General features: G+C 41.4%; 1 protein-coding gene across 4 annotated transcripts in view; it reads left to right on the top strand.

Annotated features, from left to right (window-relative positions):
• Positions 1–22249, top strand: part of FRY (FRY microtubule binding protein) — a 425432-nt gene that overhangs the window by 242285 nt on the left and 160898 nt on the right. For all 4 annotated transcript variants that reach the window (XM_061133663.1, XM_061133660.1, XM_061133661.1 and 1 more), the window contains one exon: positions 17028–17081. In XM_061133663.1, coding sequence (XP_060989646.1) covers positions 17028–17081 — 54 coding nt within the window. The remainder of the gene's footprint in view (positions 1–17027; positions 17082–22249) is intronic.

Raw genomic sequence — 22249 nt, 5'->3', positions numbered from 1 at the left:
AGGTTTTATTTTTGGAATTGCTCAAGTCTTGATAGCCTCTGCTCACAAAACAGTTAATGGAGGAAATAGTATCCCTGTATTGAGCTTGGAACATAGGTGAGGGGTGACAGACAGTCATAGAGATGCTAACTGAGGGATGCAGGGAGGGAGTCTTAGTAATCACATGACGGGATCTTACTGGTTAGTTTCACTGGTATCTCAGATGGTAAAGAATCTGCCTGCAATACGGGAGACCTGGATTCGATCCCTGGGTCAAGAAGATCACCTGGAGGAGGGTATGGCAACCCACTCCAGTGTTTTTGCCTAGGCAATCCCTATGGACAGGGGAGCCTGGCAGGCTATAGTCCATGGGGTTCCAAAGAATCGGACATGACTGAGCAACTAAGCACAGCTAGTTTGCTAACATAAGTGACACAAGTCAGGGAATTTCTGTTGTTCAGTTGCTTGCTGCTGCTGCTGCTAAGTCGCTTCAGTCATGTCCGACTCTGTGCAACCCCATAGACGTCAGCCCACCAGGCTCCCCTGTCCCTGGGATTCTCCAGGCAAGAACACTGGAGTGGGTTGCCGTTTCCTTCTCCAATGCATGAAGGTGAAAAGTGAAAGTGAAGTCGCTCAGTCATGTCCAACTCTTTGCAACCCCATGGACTGCAGCACACCAGGCTTCCTTGTCCCTCACTGTCTCCCAGAGTTTGCTGAAACTCCGTGTCCATTGAGTCGGTGATGCCATCCAACCATCTCATCCTCTGTCGCTGCCTTCTCCTGCCCTCAGTGTTTCCCAGCATCACTCTTTTCCAATGAGTTGACTCTTCGCATTAGGTGACCAAAGTTTTGGAGCTTCAGCATCACTCCTTCCAATGAATATTCAGAGTTGATTTAGGATTGACTGGTTTGATCTCCCTGCTGTCCAAGGGACTCTCAAGAGTCTTCTGCAGCACCACAGTTCGAAAGCACCAATTCGCTGATGCTTAGCCTTCTTTATGGTCCAACTCTCACATCTATACAGACTACCGTATATGATTTCTGTTATAAGACTAAAAATAAACTATGGGGCTTCCCTGGTGGCTCAGTGGTAAAAAATCCACCTGCCAATGCAGGAGACATGGGTTTGATCCTTGGGTGGGGAAGATTCCCCTGGAGAAGGAAGTGACAACCCTGTCCAGTATTCCTGCCTGGGAAATCCCATGGACAGAGGAGCCTGATGGGCTACAGTCCACGGGGTCACAAAGAGTTGGACACAACTTAGCAACTGAACAACAAAAAATAAACTAGAAGTAACACAAAAGAGCATTTTGGTGTGCAAGTGTTTAAAGAATCCAGGATGCCACTCTTGGTTGCACCCACACCACCAGCCTCTAGTGAATGTGTCATGCCTTGAGATCAAGCCTATAGGGACAGCAGTCACGGTGAGCTGGCACAGATGTGGAAAGGCCGAGCAAGTAGCTATTGACTGCATTCTCGCATGTGACTGTGGTTCTAGATTCAGGCAGCCCTGCCTGCTGACACACCTTCGTTTCTTGGCCCTGCGTCTCAGGCTCTCAGCTCCTTCTCTACCTGCTGTCACAACTGGCAACAGCACAGCTCTCCAGTTAACCCCAAACCGAGCAGGACAGTGCTGGAACACTGACACAGGTGACCTACCACCAACAAACCAAGTGCGAGACGGGGTCTAGTAGTTTTAAGGAGTCTGATTGTGGCTGTGAGGAAGCATAGCCTTTTGTAAGTGAAATGCACACTCACCCAACCTCCTCTTAGGATTTCAGACCAGATCTAACAAGAGCCAAAAGACCAAGGTTGTTCTATAGTCTATTTGTAGTTATAAAAGAGCTCTTTTGTTGTTTGTTTTGGTGCCTCTGGCCTGTATATGGATTGAACATTCTGCTGTAGTCTTGTGTTTCACCTTTTCAGATACCTCAGTTGTCTGCTGATGTCAAGATATCAGAAGATATCAGATCCTTTCATTAGGAACTTTTTTTTTTTAATATTTAAGGAATTTGTGAATTAGGAAATCCTGCTATACTAATTGAAGGACAGAATTACTGTCTCTAATTAAATTGGGATCTTTATATGGTGGATTTTCATGAAAACTATTATAATTAGTCATGTTAAAGCCTGATGAAGTGAAGTGTTAGTCGCTCAGTCGTGTCCAACTCTTTCGACTGCCGGACATTAACCCATCAGGCTCCTCCGCCCATGGAATTCTCCAGGCAAGAATACTGGAGTCTGTTGCCATGCCCTTCTCCAGGGGATCTTCCCAACCCAGAGATCGAACCTGAGTCTCCTGCATTGCAGGCAGATTCTTTACCAACTGAGCCACTAGGGAAGCCTGATAGTCAGTCACTAACCTCAGTGTTGACATTTCAAGATAATATTTCATCATGATCAGAATTTGCAAATTGGTGGGTTGTTTTGGTTTTTTTTTTTTTTTTTTGCACTGTTGTATATGCCAGTCTGACAACCAGATGTTACACATATGTCATCTAAGGATGTGCAAATAGGAGAAAGAGCACCTTTAGTATCTCTCTGCACTGTGGATTCAAGTTAGCTTTCCAGAAGGACAACCAGCTAGTGTTTTTAGCCAAACTTCTCTTAGTAGAGACTCTCTTGCTTCAACAAACCTAATAAGGGAAATGTGAAAAGAATAAAAATAATTTCTAGATTTACTTTCCTACTGAGTATAGAGATAGAATTAAAGTAATGCTGTCCTTAAAGGAGACTGAGAAACAATTCAGGTCAGATAAGAAATATTTATATTACACTTGACAAAGTACTGGATTATTTTCCAAGTTATAAATAAATATATAACTTTTAAAATAGCTTTTTCTTAGCAAAGCAGCTCAACCTGGCACCCCTTACTTAATCTAGTAAGACTTTCACCAGGAATCTGAAAACTCACCCTAAGCCAGAAACAAAATACTATTAGTAGCTGAAACCAGACATAATTGTTGAAAGGTTGCATTGGGCTGCTAAATGACATGATCTTTCCAATGAGCTCACAAACTCACTTTTTTTTCTGTGTACTGTTCAACTTGAAGTTTGTTTGCCTTGTTAGGAGTATTCTTGGATTCATACAAATGAAAAATTGTTCTTTTGTGACTGTTAAATGGGCTTTTTTGGCCATGAAATGAAATTCAATATACCATGAGAGTAAAAGTTCGATTGAACCTTACAGCATGTAAACCATATGGAAAGTATCATGAAGTAATTTTAAAAAAAAAAAAGCACCATAGCACTTTTTATTTCAACTTAACAGTATCCAGTTCAATTCATTCTTGAGTGAGGCTATAATTTTTATGGCCAGCGACTATGAGAAGATGATCAAAGTTTCTTCTTTTTGAGAATACAAAACCAGGGGAATGTTGTTCCTCAAGTTATCTCCAGTCTAGCCTTTTTGATTGTATGCTTAGTTTTTACTACTTATAGAGACATCGTTTTTAACACAAAAGATCATTTGAAAATACATCATTTTTAAAGTGACAGAAAATACCAATAAAAGTAAGTTCATTAATGTGACATAATAATTAAACATTGAAGGCTCATTCCTGCAATCACTACGATCTAATACCACTATGTTTCCACATAGCATTTTGCATTTTGACTTTTCTGAAAGTCATTGATACAGTTTTAGTCAGAGGCAGTCTTTAGCACCATAGTAATTTTAACTGGCTAAAATTCTACGAGTCATGCATTAACAAGAAGACATATTTTATTAGGTATTTTTTATTTCCATTTACATGTATATCTAATATTTCCAACTTCAGTGATTCTTAAAAGTCAGCATTCTGTTTGATGGTATTTTCAAATTTTAGGAATTTCTACTTAATTCGTAGGTTGTAGTTATAGAAGTTTGTGGAAAGGTTAGGTAATAAAATCTTTAAATAGTTTTTTGTTTGACCTAACAGGTAAGTATTGCTTTTTTAAAACTGAGGTATGTTCACATACTATGAGGGCTTCCTTAGTAGCTCAGTTGGTAAAGAATTCACCTGCAAGGCAGGAGACCCTGGTTCAATTCATGGGCTGGGAAGATCCGCTGGAGAAGGGATTAGCTACCCACTCCAGGATTCTTGGGCTTTTCTGGTGGCTCAGGGGTAAAGAATCCACCTGCAATGTGGGAGGACCTGGGTTCCATGCCTGGGTTGGGAAGATCCCTTGAAGAAGGGAACGGCTACCCACTCCAGGATTCTTGCCTGGAGAATTCCATGGAGAGAGGAACCTGGCGGGCTACTGTCCATGGGTCACAAAGATTTGGACACGACTGAGCGACTTTCCTGTTCACTTTCACATACCATGAAGTTCATCATTTTGTGCAATTCAGTGAGTATTCACAAAGCTGTACAATATCCACTATTAATTCCAGAACACTGCCGGTTAATAGCACTTTAAAAGACAGAGTAAGTAGATTTTGATCTACTTTTTTTCCAAATCTTTACCTCCTAGAGTTTTTATTTTACCAGAAAACCATACCTTTTTTTTTTTTCTTGGTTAAGGTAACTGGATCATTTCAGTTTTAGCTGGGAAGTTTTGATTGGCTGCACAAATCTGGGTATGTAATGAACATTATATAATGATGATCATGAGGATACTGCATATGAAATTGCCTGTTTTGTCTTATGAGTAAAACCAAAATTCAAGATACTTAATGGACTGTGGAACCTTCAGAGGAAGGAAAATGCTTACCCATGAGTCAAGCCAAATTCTGATTCACAAATGGCCAAAGTGGCAGCATTCCCTGCACTCTTTGTGCTATTTTTTATCAGAACTGTTTTTTATCAAGTGGTTTTTAACAGAATTGCCTCCCCTCCTCCCTTTGGTCTCCAAGAAAATAAAATGCCTTTCAGACAGATGAGGGATTCTTCGCATTCACTCAGTGAAGAGGTTTACTTTAAGTCAGTATCATTAAATTACAATTTATATACAATAATCTATAGGGGATTAAAATCTATGATTTGATGAATTTGGACAAATTTGCACACCCATGTCAGCATCGCCACCATCCAGATACAGAATGTTTCCATAATCCTTAGGAGTTTGCTGAGGCCCTGTGCAGGCCCATAACCCGCCCCCCCCCCCACCACCCCCGGGGCCTCGAGCAACTATTGATCTATGTGGAGGTTCATTCCCAGTTTCTAGACTTTTATATAAATGGAAGCCACATACGGTGTACTCTTTTGTGCCTGCTTTTCACTGAGCATAGTACATTTGAGGCAGTATCCATTTATTATTCATCAGTAACTCACTCATCTTCGTTGTTGAGTAGAATTCCATTTAACGTATATACTGTAAAGAGTTGGACACAGTTGAGCGAACACCAACCACAATGTGCTTATTAATACTTAGTTACCTTTAAATGGTCTTTGGGTCAAAACAGAGTGTTTGAGTACAGTTTTGACCAACGCAGGTCTTTTTTTTCTTCCTTATTCTTTTTAAGGTTCTTTCCCATTATAGCTTATTATAAGATACTGAATATAGTTCCGTGTGCTATACAGTAGACTCTTGTGTTTTTGTTTTTTTTTGACCCTTGTGTTTTTATCTGCATTATTTAATACATATAGTAAAGTATATCTGCCAATCCCAAGCTTTTATTATCCCCTCCTCCCTTCTTGTTTTGGTAACCATAAGTTTGTTTTCTGTATTTTTGAGTAACCAGCACAAGTCTTGATTTTCACAGATCATGTAAACAATTATACTAATGTATATTATATAAGATGTTGTGATAGTAGCTTACAGACAGACAGACAGTGCTTTTTAACTTCCAAGTGCAAGTGATTGTACTTGAGACTATGCATTATACAAAGAGGAATAAGACAGGTTTTTATAAGAATAACAACCATTTTGGGGCTTTCCTGTCATGTTTCAGATGCACTAATTTTAACCTTAACCCTAGCACGTAGGCAATAATAATAATAATTCACCCTTCTGTATAGTACCACCTGACTGCAGGCACTGTTCTTAAATACTTGAATCACATCAACTCACCTGATTTTCACATTAGCATCATGGGATCAGTAGGTACTCTCATGCCCCACTTCACATACAAGGAAGCAACTTGTCAAAAGTCACATAGTACATGATGGGACTGGGACTCAGCACAGACCATCCATCTCCTGGAGCCTTGCTGTTAACCGCTATACTCATAGCCTCCATGGTTTTTTGGTCAGAGAAGCTGAACTTGGGAGATTTAGTAAGATGTACCAAAGGTGGTGTAATTGGGTTTAATATCCTGATTCAAATCCTGGTTTGATTGACTTCAAAGTTTAGGCTCTAGTCGACTTGAAAAGGGAAATGTATGAGAATAACCAGGATGGCTTTTGTTAGATACTTAAGACTAAAGAATAGCAAAAGAGCTATGTAAGAGTGAAACCTCTGTCACATCTTATAGGAGTGATCAGGGAAAGTGTGGTGAAGTAAATGAACCTTGTACTACAGGTACAATTTTTTTTACAAGAGGTGGTTTGGTTAATCTGAGGAGGGTATGTGTGTGTGTGATGTAGTGGTGGTGGTGTTCAGACGCTAAGTCATGTCCGGGTCTTTGTGACACCATGGACTGCCGCATGCCAGACTCCTCTGTTTTCTACTATCGCCCGGAGTTAACTCAAATTCACATTCATTGAGTCAGTGATACTATTTAACCACCTCGTCCTCTGCTGCCCTCTTCTCCTTTTGCTTTCAGTCTTTTCCAGTGAGTCGGCTCTTCGCATCAGGTGGCCAAAGTATTGGAACTTCAGCATCAGTCCTTCCAGTGAATATTCAGGGTTGATTTCCTTTAGGATTGACCGGTTTGATCTCCTTGCAGAGTCTTCTCCAGCATCATAATTTGAAAGCATCAGTTCTTTGGCACTCAGCTTTCTTTATGATCCAACTATCATATCCATATGTGACAACTGGAAAAACCATAGTCTTATCAGAAGATAAATCAGAATATGATTGATTTCACATCCTCAGCAGCATCCCTGGTTAATGTAAACATTTGAGGAGAAAGACCAGCCTGTGAGGGACACAGAGAAAGGATATCTAAAGAATTCGGAGGAGAAAAAGTGGGGGACGGAAGGATTTGGGTAGAAAAAGGAATCATCAATAGTGTTTCACTGCAGCTAAGAATTTCAAAAAGAAAAGTGCTGAGAGATGGCCACCAGATTTGTTGTTTGGGAAGTCACTGGGCTTGTAGGGGCACTGTTTTTAGTGGTGACACAGGTCAGATTGCAGGTGGTTGAAGGAAGAGTTGGAGAGGAAAGGAAGACTGAAAGTGTAGACCACTCACTGGAGAACTAAGAATGAGAAAGGAGTAGAGAGAAAGCAGTAGCCAGAGGCGGAGGTGAAAGTTCTCCTTTAAGATGAAAAGTTCCAAGTGAGCACAAGAGCCAGGAGAGCAGGGCAAGGGAGACTGGCCTTTGGGGAGTAAGGAGCTGACTGATGGTGCAAGGCCCCAGAGGAGGCAGGGAAAGATGCATCCACGTGTAAAGGTCCACTCAGTGGACGTGGCATGCACAGTTGGGATGTACGTATGTGCTCAGTCGTGTCTGACTCTTTGTGACCCCATGGACTACAGCCTGCCAGGTTCCTCTGTCCTTGGGCTTTTCCAGGCAAGAACACTGGAGTGGGCTGCCATTTCCTATTCCAAGGGATCTTCCCAACACAGGGATTGAACCCACGTCTCCTGCATTGGCAGGCAGGTTCTTTACCACTGTGCCACCTGGGAAGCCCCTGCACAGTTGGGATATGTTGGGACAAAAAAATTCAAAATACCAACAAAATAGAATGTAAGCCAGAAAAAGATCAAAGAAGGTAGCATCTTAAATTTCTTGGTAGCTGCCGTAGTTTAAAAAAAAAAAAAAAAATGCCTATGGGAGCTTCTCTTTTGTTCAATTAAAATGAATATTAACTTTGTAGCCAAATTTAATTGAGGTTTCCCTTCCAGTGTTCAAATAATGGATTTGTCCTAGAAACTGTTAGGTTTGGTGGAGAAATTGGCCTCTCTGAAATGTGCAAAGCCAGCTGCAAATAGGACAGATTCTCTCAAGAGTTTTTTAATTTTTAGAACAAATGCCAAAATATTCCTCCAGATTTGAATCCACCTTCTCATTTCACATCCCAGGGTACCAGGCAGCATCTTACTTGCTGGTGAAAAGTGGAAGTGTTAGTTGATCAGTTCTGTCCAACTCTTTGGGATGCTATGGAGTGTAGTCCATCAGGCTCCTCTGTCCGTGGGATTCTCCAGGCAAGAATACTGGAGTGGGCCGACATTACTTGCTGGTACTGGTAGCTGATTTGATATACTCTCCATTATTTTCTTGATCTCAGGATTTTTCTCAATATTCTGGGTAAGAATCAGCATGTATTGTCTTGTTTCAAGAAATCCATTCTGTAGCTGAATAGAATGAAAGAAGAGTCCAGTTTTATCTGTTCTTGTAAGCCCCTTCTTTTCTTCCAAGGAGCAAGTGTCTTTTAATTGACTGCAGCCATGAAATTGAAAGACTCTTGCTCCTTGGAAGAAAAGTTATGACCAACCTAGACAACATATTAAAAGGCACAGACATTACCAACAAGGTCCGTTTAGCCATGGTTTTTCCAGTAGTCATGTATGGATGTGAGAGTTGGACTATAAAGAAAGCCGAGTGCCAAAGAATTGATGCTTTTGAACTGTGGTGTTGGAGAAGACTCTTGAGAGTCCCTTGGACAGCAAGGAGATCCAACCAGTCCATCCTAAAGGAAATCAGTCCTGAATATTCATTGAAAGGACTGATGCTGAAGCTGAAACTTCAATCCTTTGGCCACCTGATGAGAAGAACTGACTCACTGGAAAAGACCCTGATGTTGGGAAAGATTGAAGGCGGGAGGAGAAGGGGACAACAGAGGATTAGGTGGTTGTATGGCATCACCGACTCAATAGACATGAGTTTGAGTAAACTCCAGGAGTTGGAAATGGACAGGGAGGCCTGACGTGCTGCAGTCCATGGGGTCACAAAGAGTTGGTCACGACTGAGCAACTGAACTGAACTGAAGCCCCTTCTTCCGTTAGATCTGGATGGTTTTAATTAGTGCTCATGAATTCTTACTAGAAAGCTAGTCAGGTTGGCATGAAGTAATGCTCATTTTTACCTGCGGATGAACTGAGGGCTGAGTCTTCCACTAGAAGTTCAGTGATCCCTGCAGGCATCAAGATACAGAGGTTATCTTCAAGGTTACTCCAAGCTCTGGATTCCTGATTGCCCCTCAAGTAGGGAGAGACTTCTGTGGGAGAAATGGCCAATATTCTGAACTGGGCCTTCTTGGGATTACGCCTTAGGTCTGTTTTCAAGGTTGGGTCAAAGTTGGCACAAATAATATCTGATGGAAAAAAAAAAAAAGCGTGTCGGACATGAGGATGTCTTGAACCCCGTTTTCTTTGGTTTGGCCTGAGGAGGGTGCCTGCCGCTGTGGGTGGTGGCTCTGGATGAAATGCTTGAGCGGCATTCTCTTCTCTGAAGGGGCCAGCTCACTGCTCATCACTGCCCCCCCATCCCATGTTCTGGTAAAGGAGAGAGATCCCAGCTGCAGAAGTTCAACTCTGAAAATTTTCTGTTAACCACTTCAGTCAGTTCAGTTCAGTTGCTCAGTTGTGTCCAACTCTTTTCAACCCCATGGACTGCAGCATGCCAGGCCTCCCTGTCCATCACCAACTCCTGGAGTTTACACAAATTCATGTCCATTGAGTTGGTGATGCCATCCAACCGTCTCATCCTCTGTCATCCCTTTCTCCCTCCTTCAATCTTTCCCAGCATCAGGGTCTTTTTCAGTGAGTCAGTTCTTCACATCAGGTGGCCAAAGTAGTAGAGCTTCAGCTTCAGCATCAGTTCTTACAATGAATATTCGGGGCTGATCTCCTTTAGGATGGACTGGTTGGATCTCCTTGCTGTCCAAGGCACTCTCAAGAGTCTTCCCCAACACCACAGTTCAAAAGCATCAATTCTTCGGCGCTCAGATTTCTTTATAGTCCAACTCTCACATCCATACATGACTACTGGAAAAACCATAGCTCTGACTGGATGGACCTTTGTTGGCAAAGTAATGTCTCTGCTTATTAATATGCTGTCTAGGTTGATCATGACTTTTCTTTCAAGGAGCAAGCATCTTTTAATTTCATGGCTGCAGTCACTATCTGCAGTGATTTTGGAGCCCCCCAAAAATAGTATGTCACTGGTAAAAGTGAAAGTTGCTCAGTTGTGTCCGACTCTTTGTGACCCATTTGGAATTCTCCAGGCCAGAATACTGGAGTGGGTAGCCTTTCCCTTCTTCAGGGGATTTTCCCAACCCAGAGATTGAACCCAGGTCTCTTGCATTTGTGGGTGAATTCCTTACCAGCTGAGCCACAAGGGAAGCCCCAGAATCCTGAAGTGGGTAACCTATCCCTTCTCTGCAGATCTTCCTGACCCAGGAATTGAACTGGGGTCTCCTGCATTGCAGGCGGATTCTTTACCAACCAAGCTATCATGGAAGAACATACATGTGTATTATAAAATCTCACTGATGGTGACATCAAAATCCTAAGTCAGTGATGCATAAATGTGTTGTTATACAAACATACTGCAGCTTCAAGACTGGAGAAGTTTGGTGTTTGTTGTTCTTTTTTTAAAATTTGGTTGTTTTTGTAAAGTGAAGTCACTCAGTCGTGTCCAACTCTTTGCAACCCCATGGACTGTAGCATACCAGGCTTCTCCATCCATGGGATTTTCCAAGGGTACTAGAGTGGGTTGCCATTTCCTTCTCCAGGGGATCTTCCTGACCCAGGAATTTAACCCAGGCCTCCCGCACTGCAGGCAGATGCTTTACCCTCTGAGCCACCAGGGAAGCATCCTATGATTACAAGGGTTCCTCTAATTACATAATGAGCATTAAAGTTTTAACAACGTTATATTTTTTTAAGAGAAAGGGGAAATTACCCTTTATAATGTTTCTTTTCTCTTTTTTGTGATGCAGCTTTCTAGTTATACTTGGAAGCTTCCAGGAAGCTAAAATTAAAGGTTTAATTAATGTTAGTGGGGTGGGTGTTGCCCCAGGAAAAGACGTGGAACTTAGTTTCAGCTCCTGTACAATATGAAAGAGGTTACACATCTTAATTTTATCTAGTTCTAGTAATAATGGTATTGAAAGGAATTTTAATAGTAGTAATAACTCTCAATTATTGAGTATTCTGTGTCATTCATCTTGCATTTCTATGAGGTAGGTTGGCATTATGTATCCTTAATTACCTAAAAGTTAAGTGACGCTTAGAGAAGTTAAGTGAGATCCACTGAAGTACCTCGGAGTCAAAGTCAAATCTCTCACAATCCACAGTCCATGCACTGAACTGTTACATAATAATTAAAAGACGTTAAAATATCATCTCATAAGCAAGGTTGGTGATATATTTAACAAATTTAATACGTTCATATTAACTCCAGTGGCATTGCTGAGTGATGTGTTTACTGAAATCTCTCTGAAGATTAGTAATAATTGGTAACATTTGAAAGTAGTGAAGTCCTACCTATGTGGGGCACATTGGGGATTTTTGGGGGCCACTAAAAGTTCAGAAGTAGAAAGTTATTTACTAAATAAGCCCCTTGTATCCCCGAAATAAACCATGTTTTGATAAAGGAGACTCTAGGCTTGTCTCACTGCCGTGTCCATGGCACTGCTTGCCATCTTTTCTCTTACTTACATATTACAGAGGTCCAGTGTGGAAAGACTGTAAAATGAAAATGTAGTTAGCATGCACTGAAATTGCTTGGAAATGGAGGTAGAAGTCAGTGGCCTTTTTAGGTAGGTATGGACACAGAGAGCTTTTAGAGTTTGTGTTTTCTTAAGAGAGGGAGAGGTTGGAACATCCTGAGGTGTGAGAAGCACAAACAGGGACTTTTCTCTTTTCCTTTGGAAGTGCTCAAAACCCCTACTGGTTCCTTCATGACAGGCAAAATCCCTCTTGGATGGGTCAGGACAGCAGTGCTCTTTGATTCAAGGGAAGCAAACTTGAAGAAAAGCCCACAGTGCAGGCTGAGAGGGGCAGCTTGCTTTTTCACATGGCAGGCGAGATGCTTGCCACCCAGATCCTGCCTAGAAATGGGAAGAAATGGAGGGGGTTTCCTTCTGTAGCTCCATTAGGAAAAGATAGAGTTGCTTCCCAGATGGTGCAGTGGTAAAGAATCTGCCTACCAGTGCAGGAGACGCAGAAGACTAGGGTTTGATCCCTGGGTTGGGAAGATCCCCTGGAGAAGGAAATGGCAACCCACTCCAGTATGCTTGCCTGAACAATCCCGTAGACAGAGGAGCCTGGCGGGCTATAGTCCATGGGGTCGCAAAGAGTCAGACACGACTGACCACACACAGCACACACACAGAGTTGGATAGTGCTGTCAAAACCAGTTTTAAGTGCCTTATTCCATCTTAGAAAGTGAGACATTATTGAAAAAAAATTTAATGATAACCTAAGTGATACATCATGATACCCTGTTTTTAGTTTTTGTTTTTTTATGGAAAATTTCAAACATGGACTAAAGTGGAAAGACTGTGTAATGAACACTGTGATCATCTCAGCAGTTACCCACTCATGGCCCATTTGTTACATCCCCAGCACCTCTCCCCAGTAGTATTTTCAGGAAACGCTAGAAACCATTTCATTCAGTCTCTAAGTGTATCTCTAAAAGATTGATTCTTTTATAAACGAGACCATTTTTAAACAATTTTTTTAAACAATATCTAAAAAGTTAAAATCATCCTATCATATCTAATGTGTTCAAATCACCAATGGTCTTATGAATCTTGTACTTTCTCTTAAAGGATTATTTGCATCAAAATCCAGATCAGATCCACATAGTGTAATAGCCTTTTTAAAAAAAATCAATAGGCTCCACCTCCATTTCGCTTTACATCTTTTTACTGAAGCAGTGTCTTTCTTTATTTCCGTTTCTTTCCATCTGGATCTTGCTGATTGCATCCCTGTGATTTAGTGTAACATATTCCTCTTACTCCTTCCCTAACTCCTGTATTTCCTAAAAATTGGAAATGTATCTAAAGACTTGGTTAGGTTCAGGATTTTTGTTTGTTTGTTTTGTTTTGGTCAAGACTGTTTCATAGTGTTTGCTTCCATTAGGAGGGACAGCATCCATTTTGTTCTCTTTGTCCTGTCTGCAATCCCTCATGTTCAGTGCTAAGTCTCTTGATGTTTTGGGTTTGTTCAGCCCTTCTGTTCACTGTCAACCCAGTGAGCTGGAGCTTCTGGGAAAGGTCAAGTTATAGGCTAAGGTCTCCCAGCTTTGGACCACTAAGAATTTTCTGGGATTTGTCACCACCAAAGTTTTGGGTTTTTTACAATGATTTTTGAAAAACAAAAGTGTCATTCAATTCAATTAATGAACCTTTAGTAAATAAGTAAATTTGCACTAAAATACAGAACAAAGACAATTTTTAAAAGCATACAAAGCACACTGTTCTTACTGGACAAATGAGACTATTATTTTGAGCCTCCTCCATCATAGTCAGTTTCTACTTGTTCTTTAAGTACCTGTTGTTTATTCTGTGTTAATCTCGTTTTTCTGCCTGCCATGCAGGAGACGTGGGTTCAATCCCTGGGTTGGGAAGATCCCCTGGAGGAGGAAATGGCAACCCACTCCAGTATTCTTGCCTGGAGAACCCCATGGAAAGAGGAGCCTGGAGGTCTACAGTCCATGGGGTTGCAAAGAGTTGGACACAACTGAGCAGCTAAGCACAGTCTCACTTTACTGCTTATTTGTTGCTCTTTGAGAACCACTTGGTCTTGACTGTGTACACCTTGGATTCTTACAGACCTTAGAGGGCGTGTGCTGAACTGCAGGAGAATCTTAAGCAGAACCATGCCTCTGCAGTTCTCTCTTCTCAAGTGGACATGAGCCTATCGGAAGGCTCTGTGTTCAGATGACTCTCTTCTGAGCTTGAGCAAGTTTGTTTCCCTTCTCGCTTTCATTCTCCTCTCCCTTCCTTTCTTCCCTTTTTCTTTCTTCCTTTTCCCTGTACTTTTTAGCCAGTATGAAACTGTCTCCCCCAGGTCTACTTTTTAACCTCTTGACACTGATAAAATCTATGCTGATGCAAAGATAACTTCGGGAATGTTAAAAGGTAAACTTGATTCTCTGTGTCCAAAGAAATCTTTCCAAATGCATAAGGATACAGTCATCTAATAGAAGTGTGTGTGTGTGTTCAGTCGTGTCGGACTCTTTGTGACCCCGTGGACTGTAGCCCGCCAGGCTCCTCTGTCCGTGGAATTTTCCAGGCAAGAATACTGGAGCAGGTTGACATTTCCTACTCAAAGGGATCTTCAGGGATTGAACCTGCATCTCCTGCACTGCCAGGCAGACTGTTTTAATACTGTACCACCTGGGGATAACTGTATTCATCTCAGAAACCCTAATAAAAAGTTTCAGCTGTGTACTAAGAGCGTAGGGAGACGGATAAGTTACAAGACTGGAAATGCTGGCAAGAATAGATGCAAACCAAGTGCCACGTGACAATGAACAGATGACTCTACTTGAGGAAAGTAGGGAGTAGCTTAATCCTGGAAGTGACATTTAAACTAAGTCTTCAAAGAATATGATTAAGACAGCATAGTTCTGTAAGAACAGTTTGGGAGAACTCAGTATAAAGATATGTTGTTTTACTGGGGCATGGAATTCAAGTAATGGGCTAATGGACTTGACTTAGGAGTATAGCAGTAACTTAACAGAATAACTGTCTTCTATGTTTGGAGTGTAAGTCTTTTGTGGTTGAGAATTTCTTAAAAATTTCTGACATTTAAAGCAGTCCTCAAAATAGTGGTAAAGATTGAACAACACTTACTGTTGCAGAATTGTACCCTTAAAAATCATTAAAATGGTCAATCTTGTGTCATATGTATTTTGCCACAGTGAAAAGTATGTTAAAAAGTTTATCACAACAAAACAGACACATGCCAGCAAGAGGATCTCTCAGTTGGAGAAACTGGGCGTCATCAGCCTAGAGATATGAGTAATTTGGCATTTGTTTAGCCATTGCCAAGCCACGCCCTGCCCTGTGACTTTAAGTGCTGGGAAAAAGAGAGGGTCCTGCATTTCTGCAGCTTATAATAGTCACTAGGGGTGGCCATCGGCTGACCACTCTTGGATGCGTGTTTGTACAGTGCAATTCTGTTGATACATGTGATGTGAGTTTACTCTCTGGTAAGTGCTATGAAAGGGCACATATGCAGAGCTTTGCAGGGATGTGGGGGTGTAGAGCAGGTGTGAGGAGAGGACTCAGTGACAGGCTTCCCTGAGGAAGTGACAGTGGGCTGAGATTTGACTAGTGAACAAGTCTAGGTAATACTCAGCATTTCAGCTTCTTAGCCGCGCTGGCAGGAACACGGTGCTGGTCAGCATTCCCCACTAAGTCTCACTTGACACCTCCTGAGCCCTCGATTACTGTTGAGTGATGAGTAAATAAAACAAGGAATAGAAATGTTTCTACTGGGTTTGTTCCAAAGATGTCTGTGGGACCTGGCCCCACCTGTTTTCACTTCTCTGGTTTCACATTTGTATTTTGTTTTACAAAGGACTTCGGATGACATTGAAACATAGGAAATGCTTCACCATTTATTTGCTGAATTTGTGCTCTCATACAATCAACTGACTCTGTCTCTTCTTTATTTGTTCTTCTTTGTTCTCAGTTACATTTTGATATCTGCTCTTCCACCTGTGTGTTCAAGATAATATACTCTGAAGAGAAAATGTTTGTTAGCCCTTAAGAACACAGCAGTCTCTTCATTGTTGATGAGTCTGCATTTTGAAGCTGTGTATTTTGCAAATGAGACAGCAGTTAATTCACACTGTTCTCAGTTAAGCATCATATACCCAGACTGAGCCCATCTTTTTAGGAACAGAGACCCTGGGGGCTGAGGGGGGGCACACATCTGCCTTAGGTGTGTATCGTCTTCAGTGGGGGAGAAGACTGGAGAAATGAGACAAGGAAAGGGTCCATGTGGTCGGCAAAATGTGAATGGACTCTTTCTAGAACATCTACATTGGCTCACGTAAAGCTTTATTTTTTTACATATAACTTTTTACATGGTTTCTAATCTTAAACCAAATTTGGGTCAGCGTTAGCTTCCATACGTATCAAAGAACGATAAGGATAAATAGTTATAAAATGCCCTCCTGAAAGGTCAGTGAAGTCTTCCTAATGTAAACAAAGACATCACAGTTAGGAAAATTTGTTTGTGTAGACCTTTGTCACCACCCAGATTATTTTTGCTGAGATTTGGATGTGTTACAAGTCAAAAGATCACGCTCAAAATTCAGCAGTTACACCTAGTAACTGTGTGATTGGTAGGCTGTCCCTAAACACCAGACCAATAGTTAGGCCTATGGTAAGTCCCCTACATACAAACTTTCAAACATGTGAACATGCCCTTATACACCAGCTGGTGTACTGTAATACTGTACTTTTCAAGGTTATGTAAGATTTAAAATGGTTCCTTTGTTTTCTGTTTGTTTTTTATGTACATGTTATTTGCATGACAAGTATTATAAACCTATTACAGTACAGTACTATATAGCTGATTATGTTAGTTGGGTACCTAGGCTAACTTTATTGAATTTATGAATGCTCTTTTGGGATGGAACTCATTTGTACGTAGGGGACTTAATGTATTTTGTTTCTAAATCTTGGGACCTGAAATGGTGTATCACTTTCAACTTTTATTATCTGTGAAGTTCTGAGACAGGTACTAAAATTTCAGACAAATTCCCTAGTTTTTATCATGTGATTTTCATTGAAGTACAGAGGGCCAATTACTACTTCAGATTTGAATGTCTTGGTCAAATATGTGAAGATGAATAGCAAAAATCCTGGTGGTGGTGATCAAACACTCTACTTTAAGGTTTGAATAATAAAGAAGAGTTTCTTATTTGAAAACTGTCATCTCTTTCTCCCATAAAGGAAGAAATAGATGAGAAAAAATTTAACAATAATGGCCTTTCTTTTGAAATATTTAAGAGCCTCTGGTAATTTTTCTTACATGTTTTTCTTTCCAGGAAAAGCCATTGACAAAATCGCTACAACGTGGAGAAGACCCCCAGTTTGATCAAGTATGTAATATGTATTATATACTGGTTTCTATTTATTTCAAAATGTACAAAGCTAAGGGCTGAGGACTCACCATGGCGTGTAGATGAACTTCCTCAAGGAGGATGCAGGGATGTGAACCTAGGAACTGAGTCCTGCAGCTTTTATAGTGACAGTGTATAGTAACCATTCAACAAATGCCTATTGGTTTGAAGTGCTGAAATAATATGAGTAGGTCCTCAATTGTCTGTTTGTGGGATCTTTGTGTATAAGAATTAAAGGAACTGAGAAAAGATGAAGCAACTTCCATTCAAAAACTTTTTGAGATTCTTCTGAATAAATGGTACCACTGATGACCAGATCTCTGCACTAGAGCTTACTTATGTTTGCATCCAATATTCTGTTGAATGCCAACTATGTGCTTGACATGGCACTAGACTCTGGTGAGATGAAGTCTAGGACAAGTTTTAGCCTTTCAAAAATTCACAGTCCTGTGAGAGAAAAACCACCTAAACAGTAATTATTAAAAAAAAAAAACCCAAAAACCCAATGTGGTAACTTAGAGTCTCATTAGAGAAAGTGATAAATGAGTAAAACAATTTAAAACAATAAATATAAAGAAGGTCCTTTGAAAAATAGATCAGGACTGGTTAAAGGACTTCTGGCTCTAAACAGTAGATGATCAACATAGGAAACAAGGATCTTACATATCCTGGTTGGGTCACTTCAGGAGGGCTTTATGTGTGTTTAGAACGGTGAATAATGGTATCAGAGGAGGCTGGAGATGTGTGTGTGTGGTGTTTCCTATACCTCTGTAGTTAATGACAAAGAGGACAGCAAGTTCTTTAAAAACCTCGCTTGGTGCCAGTGGAGGAGACAAAGTCCTGCTGGATGCTCAGTGGCTGGTCTGATACAGTGGGGGTTTTATATTGTCATATGGAGAACGCAGAGTACACTTTCCGTAGGCTTTGACACTGCCTTTAATGTGGCGTCTAAAGGAAAATTCTTTGGCTGTTAAGGTCCAGATGTGTTCGACCCAAAAATGTAAGGACTGACTATTGAGACAGAATCCCTCATTTTCTGTTTTACAATCTGTTCCTTGAGTGAGATCTCACAAGTCTGCGCTCATAGCCAGTCTTTGAAGGCTGGGGTGGCCCTGGCTTTGCACTCTGTCGCTGGCAGAACTGGCTGTTTTCTGGAATGCTGGTGGAGTGGAGTGTGGGCTTCTTCTCTCTGGGTCATGGAGCTGTCCTCTCATCTCACATTATCTTTAGTTGCTGTCACCTGCTTCTCCTTGGGCAGTCAGGGACCTGGAGTGAGTGTTTGGGGTCATCACTTGGGGATTATAGTCATAGCAAGTGTGGCTCTTTCTGTTCTCTTTAAGAATGTGAATATTATCTGTCTTCCACAATTTTTCACTCTATTTTATCTTCTTTGTCCCTATCCTCTTAGATTATCACTCTGTGTTCCTCAAAAAAATTGTGCTTTTCACCCCCCTCCAGCTTAATGTACTTCTTTCTTTTTTTCCTCCTGGAGAAGAGTACTTTTGCATTCTAACATTTCATATAGTAGTTATCCCCAATAATTTGGCTTAAACATAATTTCTCATTTATTATTCAGCATTCTATTTCTGCATTTCAGCATTGTGGGGAAGAGACAGACTTTGGAATTAGATGCGCCTGGGTTTAAATCCCAACTTTGCTGCTTAATTAGCTATAACACTTTTAACCCTGCTGCTCAAAATGTTGCAATGCAGATTCTCTGCCCTGCCCCCATCCACTGAGGCAGACTCTACAGCTGAAGGAGACCCTCAGGTGACCACCACACCCATTGACACTCAAGAACCACTGCTTGTAACACAGATAAATAGATAAAAATGTGTGCTCAGTCATGTCCAACTCTTCATGACCCCATGGACTGCATGCAGCCCACCAGGATCCTCTGTCTGTGAGATTCTCCAGGCAAGAATACTAGAGTGGGTTGCCATTTTCTTCTCCAGGGATCAAACCCATATCTCCTGCATTTCCTGCCTTATTAGGAGGATTCTTTATCGCTAGCACCACCTAGGAAACTTGTAACACATCTCTGTATTAAAGACTCACTTCTGGAGTGAACCTATAGTGAGATAGTCACTGAGAACTTTCAAATAAGGCACATAAGATTATCCTCTGATTGTAAAATCATCAGTTTATGTGTGAACCAGTAGAGAACCAACCCACAAAATCTGTCTCATTTGAAAGAGATAGCACGATTCCCAGGCCAGAAGGAAACTTGACTGAAGTTGGTTCCCCTGTGGGTTCAGTGGAAAAGAAAAAAAAAAAAAAAAGTCAACCAAATCACCTTTGAAAGCGCTGGTGTACTGTTTTACCAGCAAATGATAAGAAGTGTGGTTCTATGGCAAGGCCATGAATGTATCAAGCTCCCTTAGCATTTTGATATCAAAGGTCCAAATTCTGTAATTCCCCTTACTCCAATTCCAGGCAGAAGGATGTTAACCTAAATTCACAGAGGTCCATCTATGGAAGAAGAACATGCTAGGGACGCCTCCTTGGTGCTACAGACTCCACTGAAGGAGCCTGGTGGGTTCCTTCCTTCCATTGAAGGAACTGGAGGGTTCCCAGTTCCTGCTGATGAAAAACTCCTGTGTGAATGAGAATTAATAAAGACACACAAGATTTCCAGCAGCATTCTGAAAACATATACTGCCACTAACTTATTTTAAATGTGTAAATTAACTCAGCACTTGAAAGGAAAATAACTGAAAAACTGTCCTGGTCATAAAGTTCTTTATTTTAGCAAACATTTATTGAGTGTGTGTGTGTGTGTGTGTCTATATGTACGTGTACATGTACACACATACACACAAAACCCTGTGAGACAGAGATGTAAGATGTGGTCCCTGCATTCAAGGTAGGAAGGATTCTGACTGGGGAAGACCTTGATGCCAGTTGGAAGGACCTCACCATCTACATGTCAGTAGCTGAAAGATCAAAGTAGAGACTTGATGTTAAAGCCCGTGGGAACAGTGTCCATGACTAGAGAGATCCTTCAAGTTTGGAGGCATTTTGGGAGTTGGGGCATTGATAATGACTTGAGGCAAAAAGGGCCGTAACTAAAAGGGAGGCAGAGAAGTAGAAAGGAAGGATGATTATAAGCAACATTATATAAGAAGAATCAATATTGATTGAGGAAAGAGAAACAAAAAGTTCCTGTAGTTTTCAACGATGGTTTGGAGTCACTTCCATTCTGTTTAACAAACATCGAGTGCCTGAAGCATGCCAGCATCTGTGCAAGGTGCTGAGTTTACAAAGCAGTAAGGGAGTTTCTACCCTCCAGGAATTCTCAGTTCCAGGAGGAAGACAGATACCTGAACAAGTAGCTGCTACAATGTAAATAGAAGGTATGGTTCAAGTGCAGTGGAACTCAGGTAAGGGAGCAGCTAAGGATTCCAGAGGATGAGATGGTTGGATGGCATCACTGACTCGATGGACAGGAGTTTAAGCAAGCTCTGGGAGTTGGTGAGGGACAGGGAAGCCTGGTGTGCTGCAGGCCATGGGGTCGCAAAGAGTCGGACATGACTAAGCAACTGAATTGATTGAAGGATTTTAGAGGATGAGGTGGTTGGAGGGCATCCCTGAATCAATGGACATGAGTTTGAGCAAACTCAGGGAGATGGTGAAGGACAGGAAAGTCAGGTGTGCTGCCGTTCATGGGGTTGCAAAGAATCAGACACTCCTGAGTGACTGAACAACAGCAAAGGATGCTAGAAAGAAGGGCGGGTGTATAGTACTGTGGCGAGAGCAGAAATCAGGTTTCAGGAATAAAGTGAGGCAGGAAGGGTAAGCAGCAGCAGTACCTGGTGGGCCAATGAAGCAGTCAGCCAGAAGAGGGACCAGCCTTTGTGTGGGTCAGAGAGGGGAGAGCAGAGTCAAAGGAGGGCTATGTGTGTCTACAGAACCCTCTTCTGCCACATGTAATACAAGAGCTTAAGGCTATCTATGCCTTTCTACCAAGCCTATGTCCTTTTTTTTTTTTTTTTTAACAAATTGTTTCCTATATACAGGATTATAATTTGATTTCAGTATTCACTGTGGTGCACTCAGTTTAGCTTCCGTCTGTCACCATAAAGGTGACCCCATGTACCCCTTCTCCTGTCCACCACCTCTTCCCTGTGGTGACCACTTCTCTGCTCTCGGTATCTCCGTGCTCATTTTTGTCGGGTTTGCTCATTGATTTGTGTGTGTGTTCATTCTTCATTTACATTTGGGCTCAACACCCTTTTTCAGGATGGTTGAGGTTTCTGAGAATCAGACATGACTTCTGATAATTGGTTTTTTCAACAGATTGTTTCTGGTTCCAGAACAGTTACTATCTCAGGGTCCTTTCCCATTCACTTTAGAGTGAGCTGTGCCTGCAGTGAACTCAAGGAATCTGGAGTTGCCACTTTTCTTGTTTGGGGTTGATGTAGGACACGCGTTGCTCTGAGGCATCTCCGGTAACCATCGGCTCTGTGTTCACGTCTGCTGGGGTCCAGAAAAGTTGACTTAGTTCAGGAATGCAAGCTAAACAAAAAGGTTCCAATGGATACCTTGATAGTTTGTGCTTGAGTATGAGATAGGTGGGTCTTTGTTTTTCCCCACTGTGGTTGTCCTGGGTGCCCATGGGGCATTGATTCCAGGGCCTCCGGCCTACCCGAATGCCGAAATCTGCAGAAACTCAAGTTTCTTATGTAAAGTGGCATAGTATTTGCATATAACCTACACACATCCTCCCATGTACTTTCAATCATCTCTAGATTACTTATGATATGTATTACAATGTAAATGATACATAAATAGTTATAAATAGGATTCATATCATTGCCAGAGAGTGACAAATTGAAGTTTTGCTTTTTGGAACTTCTGGAATTTTTTCCAAATATTTTTGAACTGTGGTTGGTGGAATCTGTAGATCCAGAGGGCCGAGTCTATACCTAAAAGCAACATTTATCCGCTCTGATTAAATCTGTCATCAACTTCAGTCATTAACTTAGCCTATGATCTTATCAAAATCAAAATATTTTATGTCTGAGCTTCAGTTTCAATATTTGGAAATGAAGAGGGGAAAAACGAAATAGGCATGTTTGAAGGTCTGTTGTGAGCTCCACACTTTATAGTTTCTCCTTTAGTCTCCATAAAAGCCCAGTAGAGAA

This window comes from Dama dama, chromosome 30, assembly GCF_033118175.1.
Source record: "Dama dama isolate Ldn47 chromosome 30, ASM3311817v1, whole genome shotgun sequence".
NCBI lineage: Eukaryota > Metazoa > Chordata > Mammalia > Artiodactyla > Cervidae > Dama > Dama dama.
Note: the sequence above shows the minus strand (reverse complement) of the source record. Positions and strands in the feature narration are given on the sequence as shown.